This window comes from Takifugu rubripes, chromosome 19 (genome assembly GCF_901000725.2).
Source record: "Takifugu rubripes chromosome 19, fTakRub1.2, whole genome shotgun sequence".
Taxonomy (NCBI): domain Eukaryota; kingdom Metazoa; phylum Chordata; class Actinopteri; order Tetraodontiformes; family Tetraodontidae; genus Takifugu; species Takifugu rubripes.
Genome location: NC_042303.1, coordinates 10940259 through 10963867, shown reverse-complemented (window position 1 = coordinate 10963867; position 23609 = coordinate 10940259). Strand labels below are relative to the sequence as shown.

At 46.0% G+C, this 23609-nt stretch overlaps 1 protein-coding gene and 1 long non-coding RNA gene across 2 annotated transcripts in view; one reads left to right on the top strand and one right to left on the bottom strand.

Moving 5' to 3' along the window:
• atg7 (ATG7 autophagy related 7 homolog (S. cerevisiae)) overlaps window positions 1-23598 on the top strand; it is a 29557-nt gene extending 5959 nt beyond the window's left edge. Inside the window, exons 13-19 of the mRNA XM_029825927.1 lie at window positions 721-915; window positions 2233-2478; window positions 2581-2696; window positions 3607-3682; window positions 5648-5728; window positions 10107-10229; window positions 23126-23598. Of these exons, the coding sequence (XP_029681787.1) occupies window positions 721-915; window positions 2233-2478; window positions 2581-2696; window positions 3607-3682; window positions 5648-5728; window positions 10107-10229; window positions 23126-23158 (870 nt within the window). The 3' untranslated portion in view covers window positions 23159-23598. The remainder of the gene's footprint in view (window positions 1-720; window positions 916-2232; window positions 2479-2580; window positions 2697-3606; window positions 3683-5647; window positions 5729-10106; window positions 10230-23125) is intronic.
• LOC115246739 (uncharacterized) lies at window positions 19548-21147 on the bottom strand. The gene is made up of 2 exons (XR_003885822.1): window positions 20888-21147; window positions 19548-20704 (listed from the first exon to the last, which is right to left on the bottom strand). It is a non-coding gene; the product is annotated as an uncharacterized lncRNA (long non-coding RNA).
• Window positions 23599-23609: the final 11 nt, after the last annotated feature.

Here is a 23609-nt window from a genome sequence, read left to right as displayed (position 1 = left end):
ACAAATCCACAATACTTAGATAAGTGCAGTTTCAAGACTTTGGACTATGAGTTTTGCTCTCAAAATACTTCAAAAAAAGGAAGTACATGTGTTAAATGGGTAAAAAAAAACCCAAACAAACAGCAATGTGCGTCACTAAAAACGTCTTCAAGAGAAGAAACCCAGTCCAGTTGACAGAGAAAACTACCTTGGTCACTAAAAACTTGTTTCAACATTTGACTCTCCTGTTTTTCGGTATGATATTAGTTTATATGTTTCCATTTGTCTCACAGGTCTGCAGACTGGTTCTCAGTAATGATACTATAATGTCTATAATGTCTAGCAGCTAACAGGTGTTGGGTGCACATCTCTGCTGATTAGTCCATTCCCTGCAGCCTGGGGAGCATCTCCTTTTAAAGGAGCAGGTTACAGCTGTCCTTGTATAACATTGTTGAGATCGTCTCACATGCAGATGAAGCGTCATTATTTATAAATGAAAGCAATTCTTTTTAAATGTGAAACTACTACAGGTTAAAATGAGGTTTAGAAGGACACCAAGAAGAAAGCGGAAACCCCAGATCATTAACCTGCTCATCCTGTGTTGGAACGTTAGCCACAAGTTAAATAAGCCTTTAGCCCTCCGCTGGAACTCCCATGAGGCCTTGTCCTGGCATGAGTATGAATTATAGTAAAAATTATATGATGTTGATTGTAAAATAATTTTTCTCTTGTCCCATGCAGAATGCTGTAGGACACAACATGAGCATCCCCATGCCTGGTCACCCGGTCAGTTTCTCTCAGGCTACGCTGTCGCAGGCACAGGAGGACGTAGAGCAGCTGGAGAAGCTCATCTCAGAGCACGATGTCATCTTCTTACTGATGGACACGCGAGAGAGCCGCTGGCTGCCCACAGTAATTGCTGCCAGCAAGAGGAAGGTAGGATGAAACGGCTGCATATGACGATCCAAGCTGATCTAGAAGGAGTCGGACGATGAGGTGGTGTTGGACAGTTGGTCAGGTTAGGTTCACCGAGTCACCTTAGTCCATTCTTGCGTTCTCAGTCTCAGGTCAATATTAGTATAACAGAGCGCTTTGATTTAGTTTGCTTTCAGTTGCTGTACAACCTTCAGTTTCATCGTTAGAGTTCTGGAACTGGGCAGTCAAGAGCGGTGAATCCGGCCACTTTATTAGGTACACCCTGCTAGTAGAACCTTAGACTCAATTATGCCTTCAGAACTGTAGAACTTAAATCTTTGTGACATACTTAGGACAAGGTGTGGGAAATGTTCCCTAGAGATTTTGGTACATATTGACATGAAAGTTGTTCCCGTTCCACCACATTCTAAAGGGATTCAATTGGATTGAGAACTGGTGATCTGGAGTACAGTGAACTCATCACCATGTTGCAGAAACCAGTTTGAGATGATCTGAGCTTTGTGACATGGTGTAATATCCTGCTGGAGGTAGCCACCAGAAGATGGGTACAACTGTGGTCATGAAGGGAGGGACCTGGTCAGCAGCAACACTCAGGTAGGCTGTGGCGTTTAAATGATGCTCACTTGGTCCTGAGGGGCCCAATGTGTGCCAAGGAAATGTTCCCCACACCACACACCCCCATCAGCAGCCTAAACTATCGATACAAGGCAGGGTGGGTCCAGGCTTTCAGGTCATTTATGCCAAATTCTGCCCTGACTATCGAAGTGTTGCAGCTGAAATGGAGAGGCAAACTAGGCAACGTTTTTCCAATTTTCTACTGTCCAATTTTGGTTATTCTGTGCAATTATAGACTTTCTTTCCTGTTCTTAGCTGACATAAGCAGCCTTCTGCTGCTGTAGCCCTTCTTTGTCAAGGTTCCATATTTTGTGCCTTCAGAGATATTTTCTTCTTTTTTTTTTTTTAAACAGTCTCTGTAAACTCGAAAGGTGGTTCAAAATCACGAGGGTATTGAGTTGCAGCCATGTGATTGGCTGATTATTTATCCGTGTTAAGAAGCAGCTGAAGTTTTTTTTTTTTCCTGATCAGGTGGCTGGTGAGTGGAGATAGCAGCCTCTCGGTGTTTCTTGTTTTTCCTGAACAGTTCATTTGGTTTTCCAATGATTTTGTTTCCAATGAAACATGATTGCCTGCCTCCCAAACTGATTAAACAAACTATTTGGGTAATTGAGTCTGCTTCTATGTGAGCAATGAAAAGATATTGCATTTCGTACTCATTACCGTGTATTTATTTTGTAACTGGAGTATTTCCCTTCACAGCTTGTGGTAAATGCAGCTCTTGGCTTTGACACGTTTGTTGTGATGCGTCACGGCCTGAAGAAGCCTCCCGCGACTCTGAGCGTTTCTGCAGGCCCGGACTCATCTCCTTCCTGTTCTTCCGCTTCGTCTTCATCGTCCACGCCAGCTGGGGGGGCAGCTTCTTTTTCAGGATCGTCTCTCTTCTCCAACATTCCCGGACACAAGCTGGGATGTTACTTCTGTAATGATGTTGTGGCCCCAGGAGATGTGAGGGAAACGCACCATAGCTTATTTCTGAGTAAAACTGTATTCACTATTTTTTTCAATCTATACCTGATATTTTGTTTTTGTTGCTGACGTTGTTACCAGTCGACCAGGGATCGGACGCTAGATCAGCAGTGCACGGTCAGCAGACCAGGTCTGGCCATGATAGCGGGAGCTCTGGCTGTGGAGATGATGGTGTCCATCCTGCAGCATAGCGAAGGGTGAGCAGACACAGCTCTGTCACCTCTCATGTGTCACTTTATCACTTATAGTAATAAACACGTCAATGGCGCTGGTGGGGCTGTGGGTGCACGTTGGAATTAGCAGCTATAGCCAGCTGTCTCCACCTTTTGCACATGTTGCGTTTCCTTAGGTGATGAAAGAGGCTAGGTTGGAAGCTGAGTAGTGACTCTTGTGGCTTCATTGTTCATGCTTTACCCGCTGACATGCTTCTGACCGAGAGGCACTTTCAGACTGCAGTCCAGCTCCCCGAGTTTAGATGTGCCTGAAGAATTATGTTTCCTGCAAAACCTTTTAGGCTGTTAAGACTCCTTCTGATAATGGAGCTCCAGCTGTGAGACCTGGCATTCTCTCATGTTCAACGTTTTAGATTTTAACAAGCCTGTGTTCTTGCTAACGCAGTTTCTTGCAACCTTGGATAAGATCATATCTTCTTTCCCCGCTGTGCTTCAAGCAGCTACAGAGAATTTTTAGCAAAGTGGCTAAAGGAACAGTCGGAATAGAGCAAATGGGCTTTTCCCTAGCTGCATATTTCCTTCCCCCTTTTTTAAAAATACACGCAGACTTTCCTCGTTTCTTTTGTTCCACCTTCTTTCTCTTTTTAAACAATCGGTCACGAGAATTGGATAAAAGTTTATTAGTTTATCAACCTGGTTAAATAAGCAGAAAATGTGTGCATGGTCAGTGTTTTATACCGTAATGTTTTAGATTTAATGTAAAATGTACAGTACATACGTACACACTCATATATGTATATTACTGTAGATTGGAAAAATTCTGAAATTTACTCATTTTCTTAACTTAATTTCTATCCAACAGGGAAAAGCCCTTTCACATTGTGTCTCGACTGGCATGTTCTGTAATCCTCCTTCTGTCTTTCTCCACCATCAGAGGCTATGCCGTGGCCAGCAGCAGTGATGACAGAATGAACGAACCACCCACCTCTCTCGGTCTGGTGCCGCATCAGGTCAGACACTCGCTCAACTGCTACTTTCATGCACTTTCTGCTCTTTTGTTTTGTCCAAATCAATCGCTTCTGTTGTCACAAACTGATGTAATTGTTCGGCTTGAAGGAGACCAGACATTCTTCATGCAACGTCCACACGGATGCATTGACAGGTCTGAGTCTTATGTAGAAGAATATAGCCAGAGACAAATATGAATTCAGTGCTGGCAAATGTGTCAGTCTTGTGTAAAGCATCCATTTTCCAGACTCCACCTCTCCACTAACAGGCACTAGAGTGTGTAATCAGAACTAATTATCATCACGTGTGTTCATATTTAGATATAAAATGAAGGTGTGGTATATGAAGCTGAAGAAATCCTCATCATTTAAAAGGTTTGCTGTTTGCTGGGGAAAGTGTAATTAGTATAATGGGAATGATAATGATGCAGTCTGGACTGGGAGATCACCCGGCAGTAAAAGAGGAGCTGCTCTGCAGCTGCACAGGCTGCGTCCTTCTGCTGTTTTTTCACATGTGCAGTGATGATAAAGATGCAAATGGACTCATTATCACCCTGAGATTGCCTGACTTGTCTGCTGGCTGTGACATTTCAGCCGAACGATCCACATAAAAATGGCATGCAAATGTGTGAGTGTGTGTGTGGAGGAGGGAGGGGGGTGGCGGCGACAGGCTGTTTCTGTGTTGACATGTTTGAGCAATTTACTTTTTGACTTTTAGCTCCTTCAGGTTTATCCCTGACGTTTCTTGTGGCATCACTTAAGAGGTTTACAGCAAATCCACGTTATTTTCAAATGCATCTTGAGAAGCTGACCTACTGTCCAGGTTTTCCTTGTCTAATGGATGGGAAACACCCACCACATTGGAAAAACATCAAAACAATAATCCCATAGATCTTGTGCACCAGTGGCCTTGTCCTCTATAGACATTAGCCACTAATAATTACAGCCATCAAATGACCGGTATTATATTTAATCCACAGAGTTTATCTTGGCTCTCTGTAAGTTTTGCACTGATCTGCTCGTGTCTGTCTCACTTGCCCACGCGCATCCTTTGGGCTGAGTCACAGACTCACTTCCCCTGACATTTAACTGCTCACGTGCTTCCCGTGGCCACTTTACTTCTCCTGCTCGTGATTGTCTGCTCCTCATCTCTCTTTCCTTCATCCCGGGTGACGTCTGAGTGTTATCTGTCCAGCGATGTTCAAGAGCAGAAGCCTTAAGCTTCTTTTTGTGGAATGGAACTGTTTTATCTGACTAAATTTGTTTCAATCAATGGTACTTTATTGAATGTGCGTGGAGATGTTGCAGCCTGTTCACCCCGACATTCTCAGCTGGGATGGATTTTATTTGAACTGCTGATTGAAAAACTCCTTTTCCACAAGAAATGTTTGATGTATGTGCCGCCACGAGAACTTTGGAGCCAGGATGTTCTTTCATACTCTGGTCCAAGTGCGTCACTCGAACGTTATTCAGTAGTGTTTATTAAGAGAAAGAAACAGGAAGATGTGACCATGAGAAGGCAATGAGGGATTGGGAGAAATAGTTTTATGTAGCTCAACCACGCAAAACCCCATTACACTGACAAGGTAAACTAAACCATTAAGATATTCAATAAATAATATATTTAAGTCCTTATAGTTAATTAACGTGGGCCCTGTTACAGTTGTAGTTCAATTATAGGAATAAATGTAGCTGAACGAGACATACAATGCTGCGTCTTTGGCACCAGGGGGCGCTCTCATATTGCTTTTAAAATAAGGTACTGTATCATTGAACTTAATTATTTCCTGCAGTATAAAAAAACAAGTAAAGCCTTTGTACATATACCTCATCCCCATTGCTACTTGTTTAAATATTGTATAGTCTGTTACATGATGAGGTAAATATTTTGTTCTATAATTGGAATTTACAGATTAGTGAATAGAGTGCGTTATGTCACTTTCTGATGTGTTGATTCTTCTTTCACAGATTCGAGGCTTTCTTTCAAGGTTTGACAACGTCCTGCCAGCCAGCCTGGCCTTTGACAAATGCACCGCCTGCTCAGCCACTGTAAGTAGATCATGTTACCTGCGGGCATTTCAGAGTCACTGATTCAGAACTCCTAAATCTCACCTCAGACGCTCACCTGATGAGACGTGATTTGCTGATAGGAACATGTTACTCTTTTGAAACGGAATTTCCAGCTCTAGCAGGGAGAGCTGATTCCTGACATTGATGGTTCTCCATATTCATTCAGTGGAACTTGGCTGAAATGTTTCTGAGGAACAGGGAGCGTAAGCAAATCCTAAGAAAAGCAGTTTAACCCATATGGTAATCATATAGAGGCGGTTGCTCATTGATGTCCGTGATTGTTGTAGGAGTGGGGCTTCCACCGCTGCTGAGCGTATGCGTGTGTACGTGTTGTTGAAAGGCCCCCGTATCTAAGATCTGCCATCATCATCATCGCCGGGGTGGGAGAAATTACCCCTGTGGCTTTTCAGCACATTATTACTGGTCCACAGCCAACTTGGCCAATCGTGGTCCCAGGTGGTCTTGTGTTTCCCAGCGTCCAGAGTTGTGATTGGTTCCATTAATGTAAGACCAGGAAGGGGGAGGGTCAACCACAACTGAGAAGGAGAAAGTTTTTTTTTCTTAAAAGAGGGGGGGAGGGTTGTAAGGGAGGAAGTGCAGGGCTGAAGAAAGGGTGTTGTGATGAGTGGAAGGCTCGTTCTCTCTCTCCCTCTTTCTCCCCGGATCTCAATGCCGTCTTTGTATCTATAAAGAGGTCATAAAACACCAGATCTATCACTTTCATGTGAAGGTCGAGCGAGACACACACGGGGGAAGAAAGCAAGAAAAAAACATTGGGGGGTTGGGGCAGTCGTTGCTCTGCTCGCTCTCTAAAAGTTTTCTCCACCTCCCCTGCTCATGGAGGAAAAGAGAAAAGTTCCAGCCCATCATAAGGTGTCACGTTTCTGCCCGTGTGACCGATGAGATTACTTGGTCTGAGTGGAGGGTTCGTGGGCCGGGACGGGGTTCGGAGAAGAGCTTGTGTAGTGAGGAATAATGAACAACAGTGGAGACGAAAGATGATCTCTGACTGAAATTAGTGAATCTGTGCATCCCACCCACACCTTGACCCCCCCCCCCCCCTCTCTCTGCTTTACATTTTATGTGCCTTTTTCCTCTTTCTTCTGCGTATGAGACTTCTCTTCTTTCACTTCTGCCTTGTTCTCTAATCTCTCACCCTCTTTCCCTTTTTGGACGCCGTCCCACATGTGTATCCCTCCGTCCATTTCTCACTCCACTCACTGTAGAGTGTGTGTGTGTGTGTGTGTGTGTGTGTGTGTGTGTGACAGTCTGTGTGTATTCCTGCTGGAGTCAGCTGTGTGCTGCCAGGTCACTATGGAAACAAAACAATTTGGCCCCTGTCTGGGCTGGAGTAGTTCCTGTAGAGTTGGGGCTTTTTTCAGCGCGGGTTTGTGTGTGTGTGTGTGTGTGTGTGTGTGTGTGTGTGTGTGTGTGTGTGTGTGTGCGTGCGTGCGTGCGTGCGTGCGTGCGTGCGTGCGTGCGTGCGTGCGTGTGTGTGCGTAAATCAAGATCGTAAATCACAGCCGACATGGCTTCATTTTACACTGTGCCAGACACTTTCTACTGCAACTGTACTACTACTACCAAACGTTCTGCCACTATTGTCAATAAAAAAACAGCTTTTTTTGTTTTGCATTTGTACTATGTGGCCTTTAAAACCTGCGTTCAATAAACTTGTCACATGTAAATAAGCTGCCCTCTCTCTCAGATTTAAGGGAGTTTTATGGACCTATTGTGGCCAAACCTTGAACTGCAATTACATTCACACTGTCACGTGTTGTATCCCCCCTCCCAGAGTAGAGGTTGCCAGTTAGGGTGCCAGATCCAGCACAAACATCTACTACAGGGAGCTACAATGGCAAGCCACGAGTCACACGCTGTAAATTTATGCTTCACGCCGGATGGTCCATGCCTCAATTAATCAGAATTAAGTTAGCCAAACTTAGCTAAAACTTTCCTGTCCAAAAGAAAACGAGCAACTTTGGAGTCGGTCTTTAAAATTCTTCTTCTTTTTCAGCCGTCTCCATCTTTCAAAGGCCTCTCCTACACAGGTCATTGTTTTGTTTCAGACTTTGTCGTGACCTTGTTGGGAATTATAACAAGGCCTTTTTGGTCTAGTAGCGTCAGATATTTGTGATCCGAAACAATTGTAGCTGCAGCTCAGTGGTGACCTGATGCAGAAACGCTAATGAATTAGCGATGTGGGGATTGGTGGAGGGCGGAGCTACAGACCAAAATACAAAACTAAACATTATTGATGGGCTGACACTTCGCTTCTGATGAGAATATTCTGGCTAGACTAGTGGTGTCAGTGATCTAAGCATTCGAAATGAACATTAACTTCTTTAAAGTCTGCTGACAGATCAAGGCCATTTTATTACGACTTAAAATAAATTTCTTACTTATAGCTGGGATTTGCTAACATGTTCTTTTTTAATTATATTGGTATGAATGGGCCTGGACACTGCCTTCATTGTCATTCGTTTAATTTAACTTGATGTTGATTTATTAACAGCAAACAGATGGCAGAGTTGTTTATTATGGCTGACATCCTCGTGATATCACTTAAATGTAAAAAGACTTTTGGGACCAGAAACATGAAAAAGAAAACAAAAATTGGCTAGTTATTGAAATAACACACCAACATTGCGCATGCTATCATAACATACTCTAGTCTGGCGCTTTGTGCAATTTTAACCACACATTTGTGATGAGTTTTCCTGGAACTCCAGCTGATTTTTCCCAGAAGCCCATATGGAATGAGTCAGTTGGAAGTCTTTGCATTTTCAAAGGCAAATGTGTAACAGTGTTCATGTTAACACAGGAAGTCCAGGCCGCTGAATCACCAGGAGCATTTTACTCACATATTTAAGGATTTTAAATCTGAAAATCAGTGATGTTGATCTGTGTTCTACAGGACTGTCAGTCTGAAACATGCACTGCACGCAGCACTACAAACACTCTCCTTCAGTATTTGGCCTGATTCTAGGTTTTTGTGACACTTCAGGCCAGATTGATTTATTTAGTTGACATATGTGTACTTTTCAAAACATTTTAAATGAGAAAAGACTTTTTTTTTCAATTAAATACCAGACTTGTTTACTGCCAACACACCTGCAACAATAAGTTGACCCAGAAGTAAAACACAGAGTGATGCTGCAACACATTCCAGGATCCTGCATTTTGGTCTTTAGTGCTGTTGCCGGTGACACGAGTAAAGCTTCTCGGACTTTAATTCACGCCTTCTCGCCCCTCATCTGTGAGGTCCCTCAGGGCTCCATCACAGGTCTTTCACTTTTTAAATTGTCATTTCTAGGTCTCCTGATCTAGATTTGCTTGATCTCATCTAATATATGTTTTGAAAGTAATTTACTTCACAGTAGTCCACATAGCTCCATATGATCTGTTGACCCCCCAATCTCTAACACACACACACACACACACACACACACACACACACACACACACAGAGCAAGCTCTCCTTCTTTGATGGTTTAAGTCATTAAGTTATTATTTTAAATAGAATCCACAAACAACTTCAAAACCCCAGATGAGATTCATGCGGTTCTGAGCGGAAGGAAGCGTTTTAACACGTGTGTACTCTCTGTCACGAGTGTCTAAATACTGGATGTGTAGGACTTCAGCTACTCCAGATGTGGATGACTGCATGTTGAGAGCTAACTTAATAGTAGTCATTTACTTCATACCTCAAACCTCAAACTGAAACAAGAACTGTACCTATAGCAGAGTTCAGTCCCCTAACCTGTCTCTGTATTCATTCATTTATTAAAACACAACAGTATCAAAGCTATCATGTTGCTGCTTGTTGTCATGGGCAGCTCTGTTTGCACAGATTCTTTTTTTTTAGTTTGGGCTTGTTGTCGTGTGTAATGGATCCCATCGATGGGAGCAGGGAATGAATAGCATAAAAGATGGCGAAAAGAGGTTTTAACCACAGGAAGGGCGGCTCGGTTTGTATTGTGTGCAGTGTGTCTGGCACCAAGGCTCGACGCCAGGTTAGTCTGCAGACCTGCCACACACACACACACACACACACACACACACACACGCACGGAGTGTTGTGTCTGAGGCAGAGGAAACCCTACACCTGTTGAACATCCGTGTGGGCTCTGTGTAGACCTGAGTTGTGCACCTCTGCTTCTGTGGTGCTGATGCACAGCGAGGACGGAGCATTGCGTGCTTTAATATCAGTTGTTTTTGTTCTTTTTTGAGCAAGCATCACCCAGTCGGTGTCCTCTTGTCAGAAGCAGTGAGCAACTTTGTAACCAAACACACTCAGAATTGTGACGAATAAGACGCATGTGCTGTTATTTACATGAAACATTCTCTCCTTCAGGTTTTGGACCACTATGAGAGAGAAGGCTTCAGCTTCCTGTCCAAGGTCTTTAATTCTTCCCACTCCTTCCTGGAAGACCTGACAGGCCTGACGCTGTTGCATCAGGAGACACAGGCGGCAGAGGTAAGTCAACACAGGAGATGTATGGTGGAGAAGAACGGAACAAGAGACGAGGCCTCGATAATGAGCAGAGACACGGACATATTTAACCGTGCCACTTTTGTAGACTTTTGAAAACTTGCTTCAATTGATTTATTTTTCCACAAATGTGTAATACACCATTAATTAAAAGCGATAAGTTTTCCCTGTTAATTGTCGGCATAGCAACGTACTGTTTAGCACAACAGGAGCGACCACAAATGTGGAGAAGACGCGGTGGAGCGTGGATGCTTTTCCTCAGTCCTCCCTCCTGACATGGGACAGAGGGAGTGGAGGGAGAGACAGAAACTGCGTGGGCGTGGGGTTAGGTCTGCTCCCGTAGAACTGTGGGAAAATCCCATGTGTTCTCTTCACCAAACCTAATCGGAACACACTGGTGGAGGAGGGGAGGAGAGGAAAGCGAGCAAAGCAAGATGGGGGGGGAAAACCCGAGCGTTGGTTTGGAGAAAAGCAGAGCGAGATGAGAAAGTGATTTCTGAAAACAAATGAAGCTCTCTTCTTTCCCGCTGTCTCCCGAGGCCCCTCTTCTTTTCCCTCCCTCTACTCCCAGTCATTTTCTCTGTCTCCCGCAGTTACTCCTCCCTGCTCCTCTGCGTCGGAGAGTCTGTTTTGATTGCGGGGTTGTTTTTATTGCCCCCTCCACCAGCGCCAGGAGTCACAGCGCCTGTTTTCTGTACACAGATTAGCTATTCTGCAATCTGGAGGGCAACTCTTCACCATTTCCCCGTTTCTAGGAAAAGACAGAACTTTTCCTCTGCTTGTGAAACCATATTATTACCTTTTTCATGTGGTTAGCCGCTCCAAACAGGCCTGCAGTTCATTTTGGGTCTATACTTCATGTTTCAAGATGTACTGACCCGGAATAATGACGATTCTCAGTTGAGAAATTAGGGGTTGGAAGAGTCTGTAAGAAGTTAGCTCAGGACAGATGACGTTTGTCACTTTCAGTGGCTTAAATAATGACTTAACTAATGAAATTACCCAAAGCCAGACTTTTGCAAAGGCTGTGATTTATTTTTATGAAGTTAAAATAATGAAAATGATATGGTGTATAAATATTGAACTGCTGCTTACATTTAGCCTAAAATACTTTATTTGCCTAACGAATATTATTCCTGCAGCGTCGTCTGCGCTCCTAAAACCATGGTGGTGATTTCATTACTGTGTGTGCGCTGGAGAGTGTGTGACCACTTTTTTCGTCACCAGATAGTTGTAGTATGTACTTAAGGACTATTCTAGACTTTGTAACCCGAGAACTACTTTTTATGCCCTCACCACAAGGTTTTGGGGGAGTTCAGGCTTGGTTAACGTTTATACTGACAGAAAGCTCTGTTTGTGTGTGTGTGTGCGTGGGAGAGAGAGAGAGAGAGAGAGAGAGCTCTCTTTTTGAGCTCTCATTTCACACTCTGTATTACTATGAATCCAGTAAATTTGATGGCTGTTTTTGTAGTTTATCCAGGATTTGTCTTTTTTTTGGAAGTTTATGAAATATATAGTTCTACGATTGGTGCTTGTGGAAAGATATCGCAGAATACCTTTTTTTTCCATTTTCCACATCAGTTTTACTGAAGGAAACCTCAAAAAATGAGAGAAGTCCTGGAGGTCCAGTTGCACAATCAGGCAGTCGAACACATTTACCGGTAACTGTTTTTAAAGTAGGAACACGCTGCTTTTTAATACTTTAGTGGCACGAAATGCAACCAGCTCTTAGACTGTGATTTGTAGATTGAGTTAGATCCTTCAGCTCAATGAGGCGCTGTGACCTGATGTCGGCGTGAGCAGACTTACATCAGTAGCTCCCAGGGATGTTGACAGGCACTGAATAAACTTGGGAAACTTTTTATTTTATTTATAATTTTAAGTGCACAAGCACATTTTTCTGCCTCTGGTTGTGAACTGCGTTCCAACTAGTGTAACCTCAAGTGATTTGTCCTTATCCTCCGCCGGCTTTTGAGACCGGATCCAGCCCCTCCCACACGCCGGTTCCAGTCAGGGCCTGATAAAGTCTATTGAGGTGATTGCTATCATACACTAATTGAGTCTCATTATGTTTCATACAGAATAGTTTTAGCAGGTTAACTGTTGTTTTCCGATTTTAGCTTTGAGTAGAGTTTGGAAATATCAAGATCTCTGGATCTACATCAGTGTTTGTCAGAAATGCTGTGACGGGTGCCCATGCCTCGTTTTAATTATTCATCATTTTCAGTTTATGTTGCCCTGTGTGGGTGAGTGTGTGTGTGTGTGTGTGTGTGTGTGCGTGCGTGTGTGTGTGTGTGTGTGTGTGTGTGCCTGCACATCCTGTCTCATTGTGAAAGCCCCACAGAGGACCCTCCTCTCAGCACAAAGAGCTGGTGTTCCACCTACTCCAGTCAGCTCTGCCAGTAAGTCACAAGATGAAGCATTAACACACTGGACTTGGAGAAGAATGTGTGACTTGTCACAGCTTATTTCAGGTTGGGTCTTATGACAGCCCCCCCCCCCCGCCAGTTGAGGCAAGTGAAGCCACTGCAATTGTAATATGCTGCTCATACCTTGCATTAATTTTTCCAGAGCTCTTTGGTGCCAGATTTTGTTTTTTACTGTGCTGAGCAACCGATTCGGCACTGAGTCCCACTGGACTTAGCGCGGAGCTGAATAACAAAGAGAGGGTTTGTGTTTTTGATAAGACGTCGAGGGTGTAACCTGCGCCTGTGCATCATCATCATCCCCTCGGTGTTTTTATTTTGAAATGAAATCATTCTGAAATTACCTCAATTTGCCCCTAATATTATGCGGGGCTTATTGGAACTGTTCTGTTTGCTCCACGCTGGGTTCAGGTCCAACCTGCTGCAGGCTCAGACCATTCGAGGCCACCACTCTTATAGCGCACAGAGGCAATGTTGTGTGAAACAGGAGGCGCTTGTGTTTGATAACAGTGTGCGCGCCATCATCTACCACAAATCATCACCTCGAGTTGTGTTAGTGCCCCGAGGGAGCGGAGGCTACGCAGCCACCCACGTCTCAGCTCTCCTCTGACCTACGTAAAACAGTGGGCTGCAGATAGGTGATTTACGTTCGTTGGCTCATCGGGGATACACAAGTGCACGGACGTATGAATGTACACACTCGCGGGAAAGCTCTCTCACCAGTTGTAAGCTTCTTTTCTTTTTTTATTTGCTCTTTCTGGCTCTCTTCCTACTCACCCCCACACAAGCGCACACACACTCTCTTGAACGTCAGAGGGCCCCATGTATGTCAGGGCTTTATCCAAACACAGCTACGGTTGCTAAATGCTACAATTATTACCAGATGGAGCCAGGGAAAAAACATTAAGGCTGCTTTTTTCATTGGCACCCTGCACGCTCTCTTGTAAAACCAAGAGAGAGACAACGAGAGACCCTGGAATTGATTTAAAATGTAAACTCTACCAGTTTTCTCCAGCTACTGACTAAAAAGTCCTAAATGTTGCACATGCAGCATCAGCAGTAGTTTGTGTCTTTTTCACCGTTAAAGGAATCATTCTGAAGCAACGTTTTTGTCCTTTAATCCTCAAAATAAGCTTTTTTTTAATTAAAGGTCTCTCATTCTATTATAGAGCAGAATGACGGGTGAGAATTGAATTTCACCGGTCAGGAATCCCGTATATTTGATGTCAAACAAGATTGTACAGCAGACAACTCGCATGTGAGGGATCAGCGAATGAACCACGCGAGTGTCTGGGGTGTGACACAATTGGCCCTTCGGATTTCATGCAGGGTTGCTCTTTGAAAGCAGATGTTCTGCGTCCAGCCCTTGTCACATCCTAGGATCGCCTCTCACGTTTAATGTGTTTGGTGTCGCAAACTCTGTGCTTAAAATGTCAAGATGAGAAGCACAACACTGACAACTGATCCCAGCAGTGCATGATGGGACCCTTTAGTTGAAACGGACGGTGAAAATTGAAGTGTTTAGCCCAACAACATGTGGATCTACTTGACCACATCAGATCCATTATCCGACTCGTCAGTAAACATGCAAGACGTGTACGTTGGCGTCATCGTGTAACACTGCTGCTAAATGTGTGTATTTATGTCCTTCATGTATGCTAGCTATGTCTGCTTGACATCTAATGCACGGCTAATTTTAAGCTTGCGCTCCGCTTACAGCGACGTATGTCAGCGATGGACAGACACCTTCCTGTCTGGGCCCAGTTTCTCCCTCCGCATCGGCCCGTCACACATTTGCACACACATGCTCCATGCTATACATAGTCTACGCCCCGCTGAACCCCCTCAACTAAATTCAGAAGCTTTGTGCCACCCAGGGGTTTAACATATTAAGAGTTTTATAAACTCTGCACACGCTCTGCTGAATGTTTGAAGTTTTTACTGCCTACAGCATCGTCTTAACCATAAATGAAAACATTTACTGCATCGTATAGGAAAGTCAAAGCCTCAAAATTGATCCAGTACCAACAATAAATATAGTGCACGCTAATATAAACGACTATTCTGTCAGTGTCAGATACAGAGGTGACAGAGAGTGGCGTGATTCCTCTGTGCCAGCTCTGCTTTAATAATACACTTGGTCGCAGTTGAAGACGGGGACGTTTGAAGGCAGAGGGGATGTTGGGCTCCCAGGACAGCTGTCTCTAATCTTAAACATAGACAGCTTTCATTAGGAATTACCAATCATCAATCAGCGGAGTCATTGTCATCGGTCATAATAAAGCCCAGGTTTCATCACCGCACAGGGAAGCCTGCTGCAGCCTCAATCCCGTGTGCGGCCCCTCGACCAGCTGACTGTGTGGAAGGACAGACAGGCAGACAGACAGACAGACAGGCAGACAGACGACTGCAGCAGCTTCACTTGTGTCATCTAGTCATCTCTTCTTCCCCTCTGCTGGCTCTGAACCACTATTTTTGTATCTGTGTCAGCAGTGCACTTTTAGATCAGACGTGTACTCACCGATGCTTCACACGCATGCATGTCATTTTTAAAAAAGCCCTATATTTAGCATGTACAACTCCAATTGCATGTATATGTATGTAATATGAACATTAACCCGTTCTTTGATAGTTGATGTTGACTTTCCATCCACTGCTGGTGGAATATGAATTAGAGTTGTAAGAAGGTCCAGGGAGCACCTCAGGAGAGGGAGAGAGGCAGCAACGCTGGCAAACTGGCTGGATTTGACTCTTAATAGGTGAAACTGGGAGAGAGACGGGAGTGAATGCTTTTTAGATGGACTAATTCTGCTCCAGCACTGCAGAAGATATTTACTGTCTACTGTAAATATGCATAAACTTGCCAGTAATTCACAGACCACCAATGTAAGAAAACAATTTTTTTTTTTTTAAAAAAAGAACAGATTAACAGCTGTTCCACTGAGCTTGACTGGGCTTCTGCTGAAAGACAGAAGATGGACCTTTATTTTGAAGGTCTGCTTTTCCTGTTTGTCTTAGAACCACCTTTTAGCTACATAAATTTAGGAGGACTTGCACAATGTGTGTGTGTGTGTGTGTGTGTGTTTGTGCTTTGTAATATGTGCTTGAGTTAGGCTGTGAATTGACGGTGAGGGTTCAGATGAGGCCGAACAAATGATTTGAAGAAGGAACTAAAGTAAACAAAGGCCCCTTTTTTTGTTCGCGTACATGTTTGTGTGTCTCATAGCCTCATTCTTTTCTGCTTGGCTGGTCACAGGTAATCTGCCCTGGAGGTCTGGCCTGAAACACACACTCACACACACACACACACACACACACACACACATCCTTATCTCTCCCCCCTGACGCCCCATCCAGCACATGGACAGCAGTGATAGCATCATGCCTCTGGTTCTCACGGACGCACACACACACACACACACACACACGTGCAGATGTCGGTGCCCCCGTTTCAACCTCTGCATGTTCATTCAGTCGTTCCTCTCTCCTCGTTGACATGATGCATTTATGGCCACGGTTTATTTCCCAGAATTCTCTCTCACAGATGTGTTGATCAGTGACACTGAAGCTCCTCAGTGATGAAAGGCCGCCTCTCCAAGCACCAGATTCAGGGCTCGCCTCTGCTGCGGTTCACTCAGAGGCATCTCGCTCCGTGCTCAGGTGCACACGTGTAAATTGCGTGCACGAGAGCTTTTTATGGCGTCCGATTGTGCCTCTGACCACAGGCCTCTTGGCTGTGACTCCCAGCCCTAATTAAACCGGGGCAGGTCTGAACTGGCAGCACATCCTCTGCAGTGGAAGTGTTGTTGCTGTTCGGGGGGGGGGGGGGACGTTCCCAACGCTGCCTTAGATGGAGACGCGAGCGTAGACGTTTTAAAGCGTCATCGACCGGGGGAAAGTTCTCCTGGATTGTAAAGATGTTGCAACCGTTTAAAGGTGGAGGTCGTAAATCTCTGGTGATACGTTACCGGTGATATTTGGGTCACACGTACGAGAACCTCCAGTTATGAAACAATCGTGTGACTCAGACTGTTTTGATAACCTTCTACAGCCTACAGGAAGTGTGTCAGAAGGAAATGGGGGCCGGGGCCGGGGACCGGGGGGGCAGATTTAGAGAGAGAACAGAAAAGAAGCAGAAAATGATGAGGAAAATCTAACTTTTAAGAGAAAGCAGATCATTTAAGGTGTTTGATAAGCAGAATGAGGGAGAATTTAAGGTTTGAGGGGTTGAACGAGCGCCAGAGGAGCAGAAACACTGAATGTGGAGATTGTTTTAAAGATGAGGTCGCGCACGGAGAGCTGTCCTGACAGAGAGGACGAGCGAGTCTCAGCGTCTCGAGAGACAAACAGGACCCAGCTGTTGCTCCACAAGCCACCACACCCAGCCGTGAGAGGCCCCGTCTGTTGTTGTAGCTGGCTGATACGACTCAGAGAACAGAGAGGAGGGCGGAGCGGCGGCGGCGGCGGCGGCAGTCGAGTTCGACCGACTTAGATCAAAAGCGAAGAGAACTAGGGAAGAGGAGCAAGATCCACCCTCGCTTTAGGGCACGGGATGACCTGGGAAGAGGTGGACTCTTCCTGGTTTTGGTTCCCCCGTCATCACGCGCTGATGGGTGCGGCGCTTCGCTGGATCGCCCCACGCTGGAGAGTTTATGAAAACATAGCCAGAGGACGTGACCTCAGCTGGGACCTGCACACTAATGCTCTTCCCACCAAAGCTGCCTCTGAACCAGGGTCACAGCACTTTCTCTCCCAGACTCCATCGTCCATCACTTTTCTGCTGCCCCGCCCCCTCGGACTGCGTCTCCCCGCGCTTGCTCTCGTCTCACCAGCTACTTTTAAAGAGCTCGTTTGTGTCGTTCATCTCATCTCATCTCATCTCATCTCATCTCATCTCATCTCATCTCATCTCATCTCATCTCATCTCATCTCATCAGCATCAGCTTTGTTTCAAGGTCAGAGGTCATCTGCTGCCAACAGGGCAGGTGGCTTTGGAGGTGGCCCTCTTCTCTTCCTTCTCCACTCATCTCCTCTTCCTCTTCCTCTTCCTCTTCCTCTTCCTGTTGCAGGTCTCAGTGGTGAGATTGTGTTTACACACATACGTGTCTCCACCCTCTACTGGCTGGTTCCCCTTGAGGTCTGGAACAAAGAGAGGGACTCAGAGGAACTGAGAGAGAACACAATGGTCATTTAGACCTTTGGAACCTTCCCCAGAAATGACCCACTAATGCTACACCGAGGCCAATATCACGGAGCACTTTTAGCTTCACTATTCCGCCGGTGGAAGGTTTTAATTAGATTTCGATTGTCTGGCGAGCGTTTGCGTTGTCCTTTTTAGACGTTGTGGGTTGCAGACCAGACTAACCGACGGATTCAAGCCGTGCGCTCGTCTTCATCTGGAAATACTTAATTAAATGAGTGTTTTTACTGCCAAACAATATTCCTCAAAGCTCTGCTTGTATGAGATCGTGCGTAGTAACCAGAGACAGAACTTTAGGAACCAGCAGGCATTCGGAGCACCGCAGTGGATCAGTAAAGCTCTCTGATTTTCTAATCTGGGCCGGGTTTATGGCCTGGAAATAGAAACGCGTAATGTCGTAATGTGCGTCCGCACACGGACTCCGTCGCCCGACGTTTGTTTCCCCGCTGATTCGAGAACGGAGGCTTGTGAATCGGGACGCTGCAGATCAGGTGCCTGAAGACCGAGGTGGGGAAAATGAGGCCGATGCTCCAGGCCTCCACGTTGCCCAGATACCATCAGCGTGGAGCTGAAACCAGTTGCATCTCAACTGAATCGAAGCAGCGAAGCCCTCAGTGGGGACAGATTGTGGCTCCCGGAAGCTGCAGCTGCCGTGATTCCCTCAAACGCACCACAGAGTGACGCGAGCGTGCAGGACGCTCTAAATCTGGCTCCCACCGGACCTGAACATTGTACTTTAGAGCAGACATCTATTATCCCACTGTCGGCCTGCTGGGGCCATCCTGCTTTTACTATTTTAGAGTTTTAGTTTAGGAACACGGGCAAGTTAGAGACAAATTAGAAGGAAAAGCTCCGTGAATGAGAGTTTGCTGTGATGTGAATTAAGCTGTAGGAGAGATTTGATTACAATTGCCCAACAAAAGATTATAGCCAGGGTTGATTTTTTTGGATTTTGACCTTTTGCCTTCTCACCCCGGGTTGAAGCTGCCTCCCCGCCGGTGAGACGGCCACGGAGCACATGGCCGCCACATTGTGCAGGAATGTCTGAGGGGAAGCCAGGAATGCGGCGTGCTGTGGCAGCATTTGGACTTCCACCGGGTCGCGTGAGGTCATTTCCCCCCCTGCTGCACGCTGGTATGCACATGTGCCTCTCAGCGTCTGCGATGGCGGACACGTGCACATGTGTGTGCAGGTAGCAGCAACTATTTATTTCACCTGTTTTGACTGCTGGAAGCTTTTGTTTTGGCTAAACCTTAGCCATCTACATGCTACAGCACCGGGCTAGGACAGCTCCCGCTGTGACATGAACGTGTCATGAATCCACCTTCGAGACGGTGTTGTTGACGGTGGCTGCTGCCATGTGTGTGAGCGGGGACAGAAACTCCGACCCAGGCTGTAATGCTTTGTTGAATAATGAGCAGCTATTAGCAGGGAGGAATTAGCCGGAAGATCAGTAACACCTTGAAATGCTCACAAACTCGAGAGGACAAGAAGGGATCGTCTCCATGCCAACAGGAGTTATTGATCATTTAGTAGGACGCATAGTTTTGAGGCCAAAAGGCTGGAAGAGACTTGAGAACACAGGGTGAAGGGTTTGAATCCCCAGAGCAGCTCAGGGATGGTTTAAAAACCAGAAACGTCATTTAACAACACACAAACAGGACTCCACGCTGCGGCTGGCTGTGACAACAAAAGCAATTTTAAATGGTTTTGGTCTGTCACTTATTGATACCATTAGAAACCGGATGGAAGATTAATAGCACATGTTTGCCTTGTGGTGCGCACATGTATGAACCTGGAAGTCGATGCTTAGCCGACAGCTCCAGGAAGTGTCAACATGTCGTCCACGTCTGCTTTTTCTCCTCATGGTTGCTCCAGCTCGGAGTCCAGTCACTCCCTGGGTGACGTCGGGACACCTTTTTTCCGTCGCTGCGAGCGAACCCAAACATTAAAAAGGAGCTTCTTTGTTGTGGCAACGTTGCAGCGTCTCTACAGTCTTTAGACTTCAAGAAAACCACCTAGTTTTTAACATGCAGCTGGTTATTAATAAGCATCCTCTGAAGATCTTCCCACATTAAAAGCCAGAGGAAGCTCTCAGCAAACAATAATAGACATAATTGCACACACGGTTTAACCCCCCCCCCCCCCCCGCAGAACGGTACGGTGAAACAAGGAAAACTAAAATCTCGCCATTATTCTCACTAGATCCGTCAATCTACCGTTTAAGTGAAGTCAGTCAGGCGACGAAAGTTACTAATAAACTAGCTTTTCCTCTCTCCCTCAGCTAATGGGTCAGGTTTCCTGTTAAAGGCTGCTCCCTCGGGTGATTGTCCACTTCGTAACGCCTTTTGTTCTTCAAAGTGCCATTTCACAGCTGACTTCTCCTCCGCACCAGAAACCCGATCCCCAGGATGTCTGCACCCGTCTGGAGATGCCCGTGATTCACGCCTGTCGCCACCGTGCGTGTGTGGAGTTTTATGTGTTTGTATGCGAGTGTGGAAATATCGACCTTTAAAACCTTCTCTGGCAGTACCACACACACACACACACATTTTGGCCATTGTGCAGTTATGAGGCCGTTTCCACACAGAACAACAGAGGAAAAAAAGACGGGAGGAAACGGAAGGAGGGCAGCAGAGGGGAAGCGCCCTCCCAGCCGTACGTGCTGAATGATGCAAACGGGGAGTCAGATCTGAAGCACATCTCTGCGCCGACTTTCTGATCAGTTCAGTTCTCATGGTTGTGGTTGTGTAAAGCTTCTTTAGCGCTCGCCGTCTTCCGCTCCGCGCCGACGTCACTTCTGTTTTCTATAGTTCTGTAGTTCACCGCTGCAGCTGTAAGAGAATCACATGAATCAGATTAATGGGCACGCGTGCACAAAGAGAAGATCTAGATGTGGTCAGTGTTCCGCATCTTGGCGATACCAGCGCGCGGAGCCCCTTTATCTTTGTAAAACCTCACATTAACTCCCCAGAATCAGCAGGATAAAAGAGGCTTAGCCTGAAAAGAGTTCCTACTTCTCTTCCTAACGGCCTTCTCCAGCTTTTGTGAAGCACGCCGCTCGCCGCGGTTGGCTAATTGCATATCAGAGGGAGGCAGATGAAAGCCTGACTTGGTGCTTTGGTGTCAGTGCTAATATGTAAAGCAGATGTGTGTTTAGTATCAAAGCCCATCAGCGGTTTGCGCAGGGCTGCCTAGTTAAATAGCTTCAGAAGCCGGATCCCCACCGGGGCCACCCGCACGAAGGATGTGTTCCTGTAGGCCTGTGCCCCCACCCCCCCACCCCCGGGGCCCGGGTGCTCGTGTGTGTAAATCGTCTGTACGGTTGATACTTGTGCGCTGACGGAAACTCAGCGGGGTGCTTTCGGACATGTTGTTTGTGGCGGCGCTGGTGCTGGTGGCTGTTTCCTGTTGGAAGGATCACCTCGCAGCTGAGAGCTCCTCTATCTGATCAGATAGGCCTCGTATCAACACCTAGTCCGGATCAGGGTTCGGAGCCAGAGCGCAGCCGATTACCAACAAACACATCTACGCGTGATTACATGCAGCTTAGCGGCCAACCGACCGTTCGGGTTTTTTATGATTTCACAGCCACTCGAGGTCCTGACGCGATAAGACGGCTTCAAAGTGAAAGAGCCTCCTTGGTTGTGTGACAGCCAATCCCTTTAGGTGCTGCCATGGTGCGTTTATGTGTCCAGTGTCGGACGTTTAAATGACAAGCAAAAGTTGTTCCACTGTTGTTCGCTTTGAGCGGGTTGTTCAGGTTACATAAGCCCCCTCCCCCCAGCGTTCCCCTTTTTTCCTCTCCCCCTTTTCATTTCCCACAAAAGATTTGTCAAAACACACACACACACACACACACACACAGTCAGTGCAGGCTGGCAGCCGTCCAGAGAGGGGCTCCAGTGTTTTCAAAGAGCTCTTTGCTCTCTGTCTTTTTGATGCTCGCAGCAGCGGAGCAGAAGCGCCTCGTACCTGTCCAATCACAGGCCTCCAGAAGTGCCGATGATCAAATCAACGGGGAGCAACGCTTGGCTTCATGATTATTAAAAAAAACAACCGAATATTACGACCCAGAATCCAACGTGAAGGTTTAAAACCCCAGTGAGGTGATCGCGGCTGCTCGTCCCACTGACCCCGACAGCCGCCCTCCCCGCAGGGTTCCGTAAGGTTTCCTGCTGCATCTGACGATCTAAACGTCACACAAACGCGTTTGGAAACATTGTTGTTCAAAGGTCAGGCCGAAGGTCATTTTCGTTCTTGGAACGGATGGATTAAGCTCGTTTTTCCTACTGAATACAGCGAATAACGACTTTTTATATCATTAGCTCTTTCGTTAGCACGTCTGCAAACCAGATTTCTGCGTTTGGATCATCTGGCCCGTAACCATGAACCCATCCATCTGATTATTTTCCTTTTTTAGAAGCTGTTGGACTTTTTCGTTTGCTCGCGCTCTGAAGGTATTTTTGGCTGCGAGCAGGAAACGACAGAGGCCCGTTAGATTTTATCGACCCGCGGGCTGAAACCCACGTCGTTTAAATCCTAGGAGAGCGCATGGAGAGGAATGCAGCATGTGTGTGTCAACGCTGTATCGTGTGTGTGAGTGTGCGTGAGTGAGTGTGTGCGTGTGTGTGTGTGTGTGACATTCTGGGCAGCGTTAAAGGTATGTGAATTACGTCTTACAGAGAGAGAATGTGAAGAATCTGTTGCCATGAGGAGAGCTCTGTTGTTTACTGACACAGTAGTGAAAAGGTGTGTGTGTGTGTGTGTGTGTTCTTGAGTACCAGAATCTTCATTCTGCTAACAAAGTGAGGACATTTTGGCTGCTGGACTTCAAAGGGCTGTCTGTCTGTTTTCATCTGGACGTTTTAGAACTGAAAACAAATGTCTTTGAATCTCGAAGCTTTGAGGTTTACGACTTCAACCTAATTCTAACCTCAACCTTAAACCCAAGACTGGTCGGTTGGCAGGAGCTGGGACGTGAACGTCCTCACAAAGATAGAAGTACAAGCGTGTGGGGCTGTAAACCGTGTCGCTCTTGTCAAACTCCTGTGTCATGACCAATGTTTTAATAACGTTCTGGTTTTATTCCAGGACTGTAGGAATTCTGGTTGGAAAGTAAATGGGTCTTATGGTTTGTCCTAATGTGGGATAAAATGAATCCCACAGTGCAGAAATGTTTAATGTTTGATTGCACTTTGAAGCAGGGATGGAGACCACTAAAGTTTCCCTTTTACTTATTTATGTTTCCTCAGATTTGGGACATGAGCGACGACGAAAGCATCTGAGGACTGAACCCTCGGAAGCAGCGGAAACGCCGTCCACGTTCCTGGAATCTCGGAGCAGAAACGCACACTCCAGACGGAGCGCATTATTGAAGGGGTCCCACGCTGAGGCCTCTGAAGCCAGAACGAACCTCTCTCACTTCCTCGTGGAGCATATTCAGATTCGATCGCCACTTCATCACTCCCAGTTCGACCATTAACACATTTGTCGGCCTTTCGCAGGGATCTGGTGGGAAAGTGTGGGATGAAATATAGCAGCCCTTAAACACATCTCTGCCTGGAGGCTGCGGTCGGCTAATTCCATCTGTTTACTGTGCATCCAGCAACTGTTGCTCCCGAGACGGCAACAGCCTCTTTCTGAGCACATTCCCGTTTCCTCAGTCATCATGTTGTAGTTTACCAGCGTGAGCGGATTGTTTCATGGAATAAAGTGAAATTTGGGATTCGTTTCTCT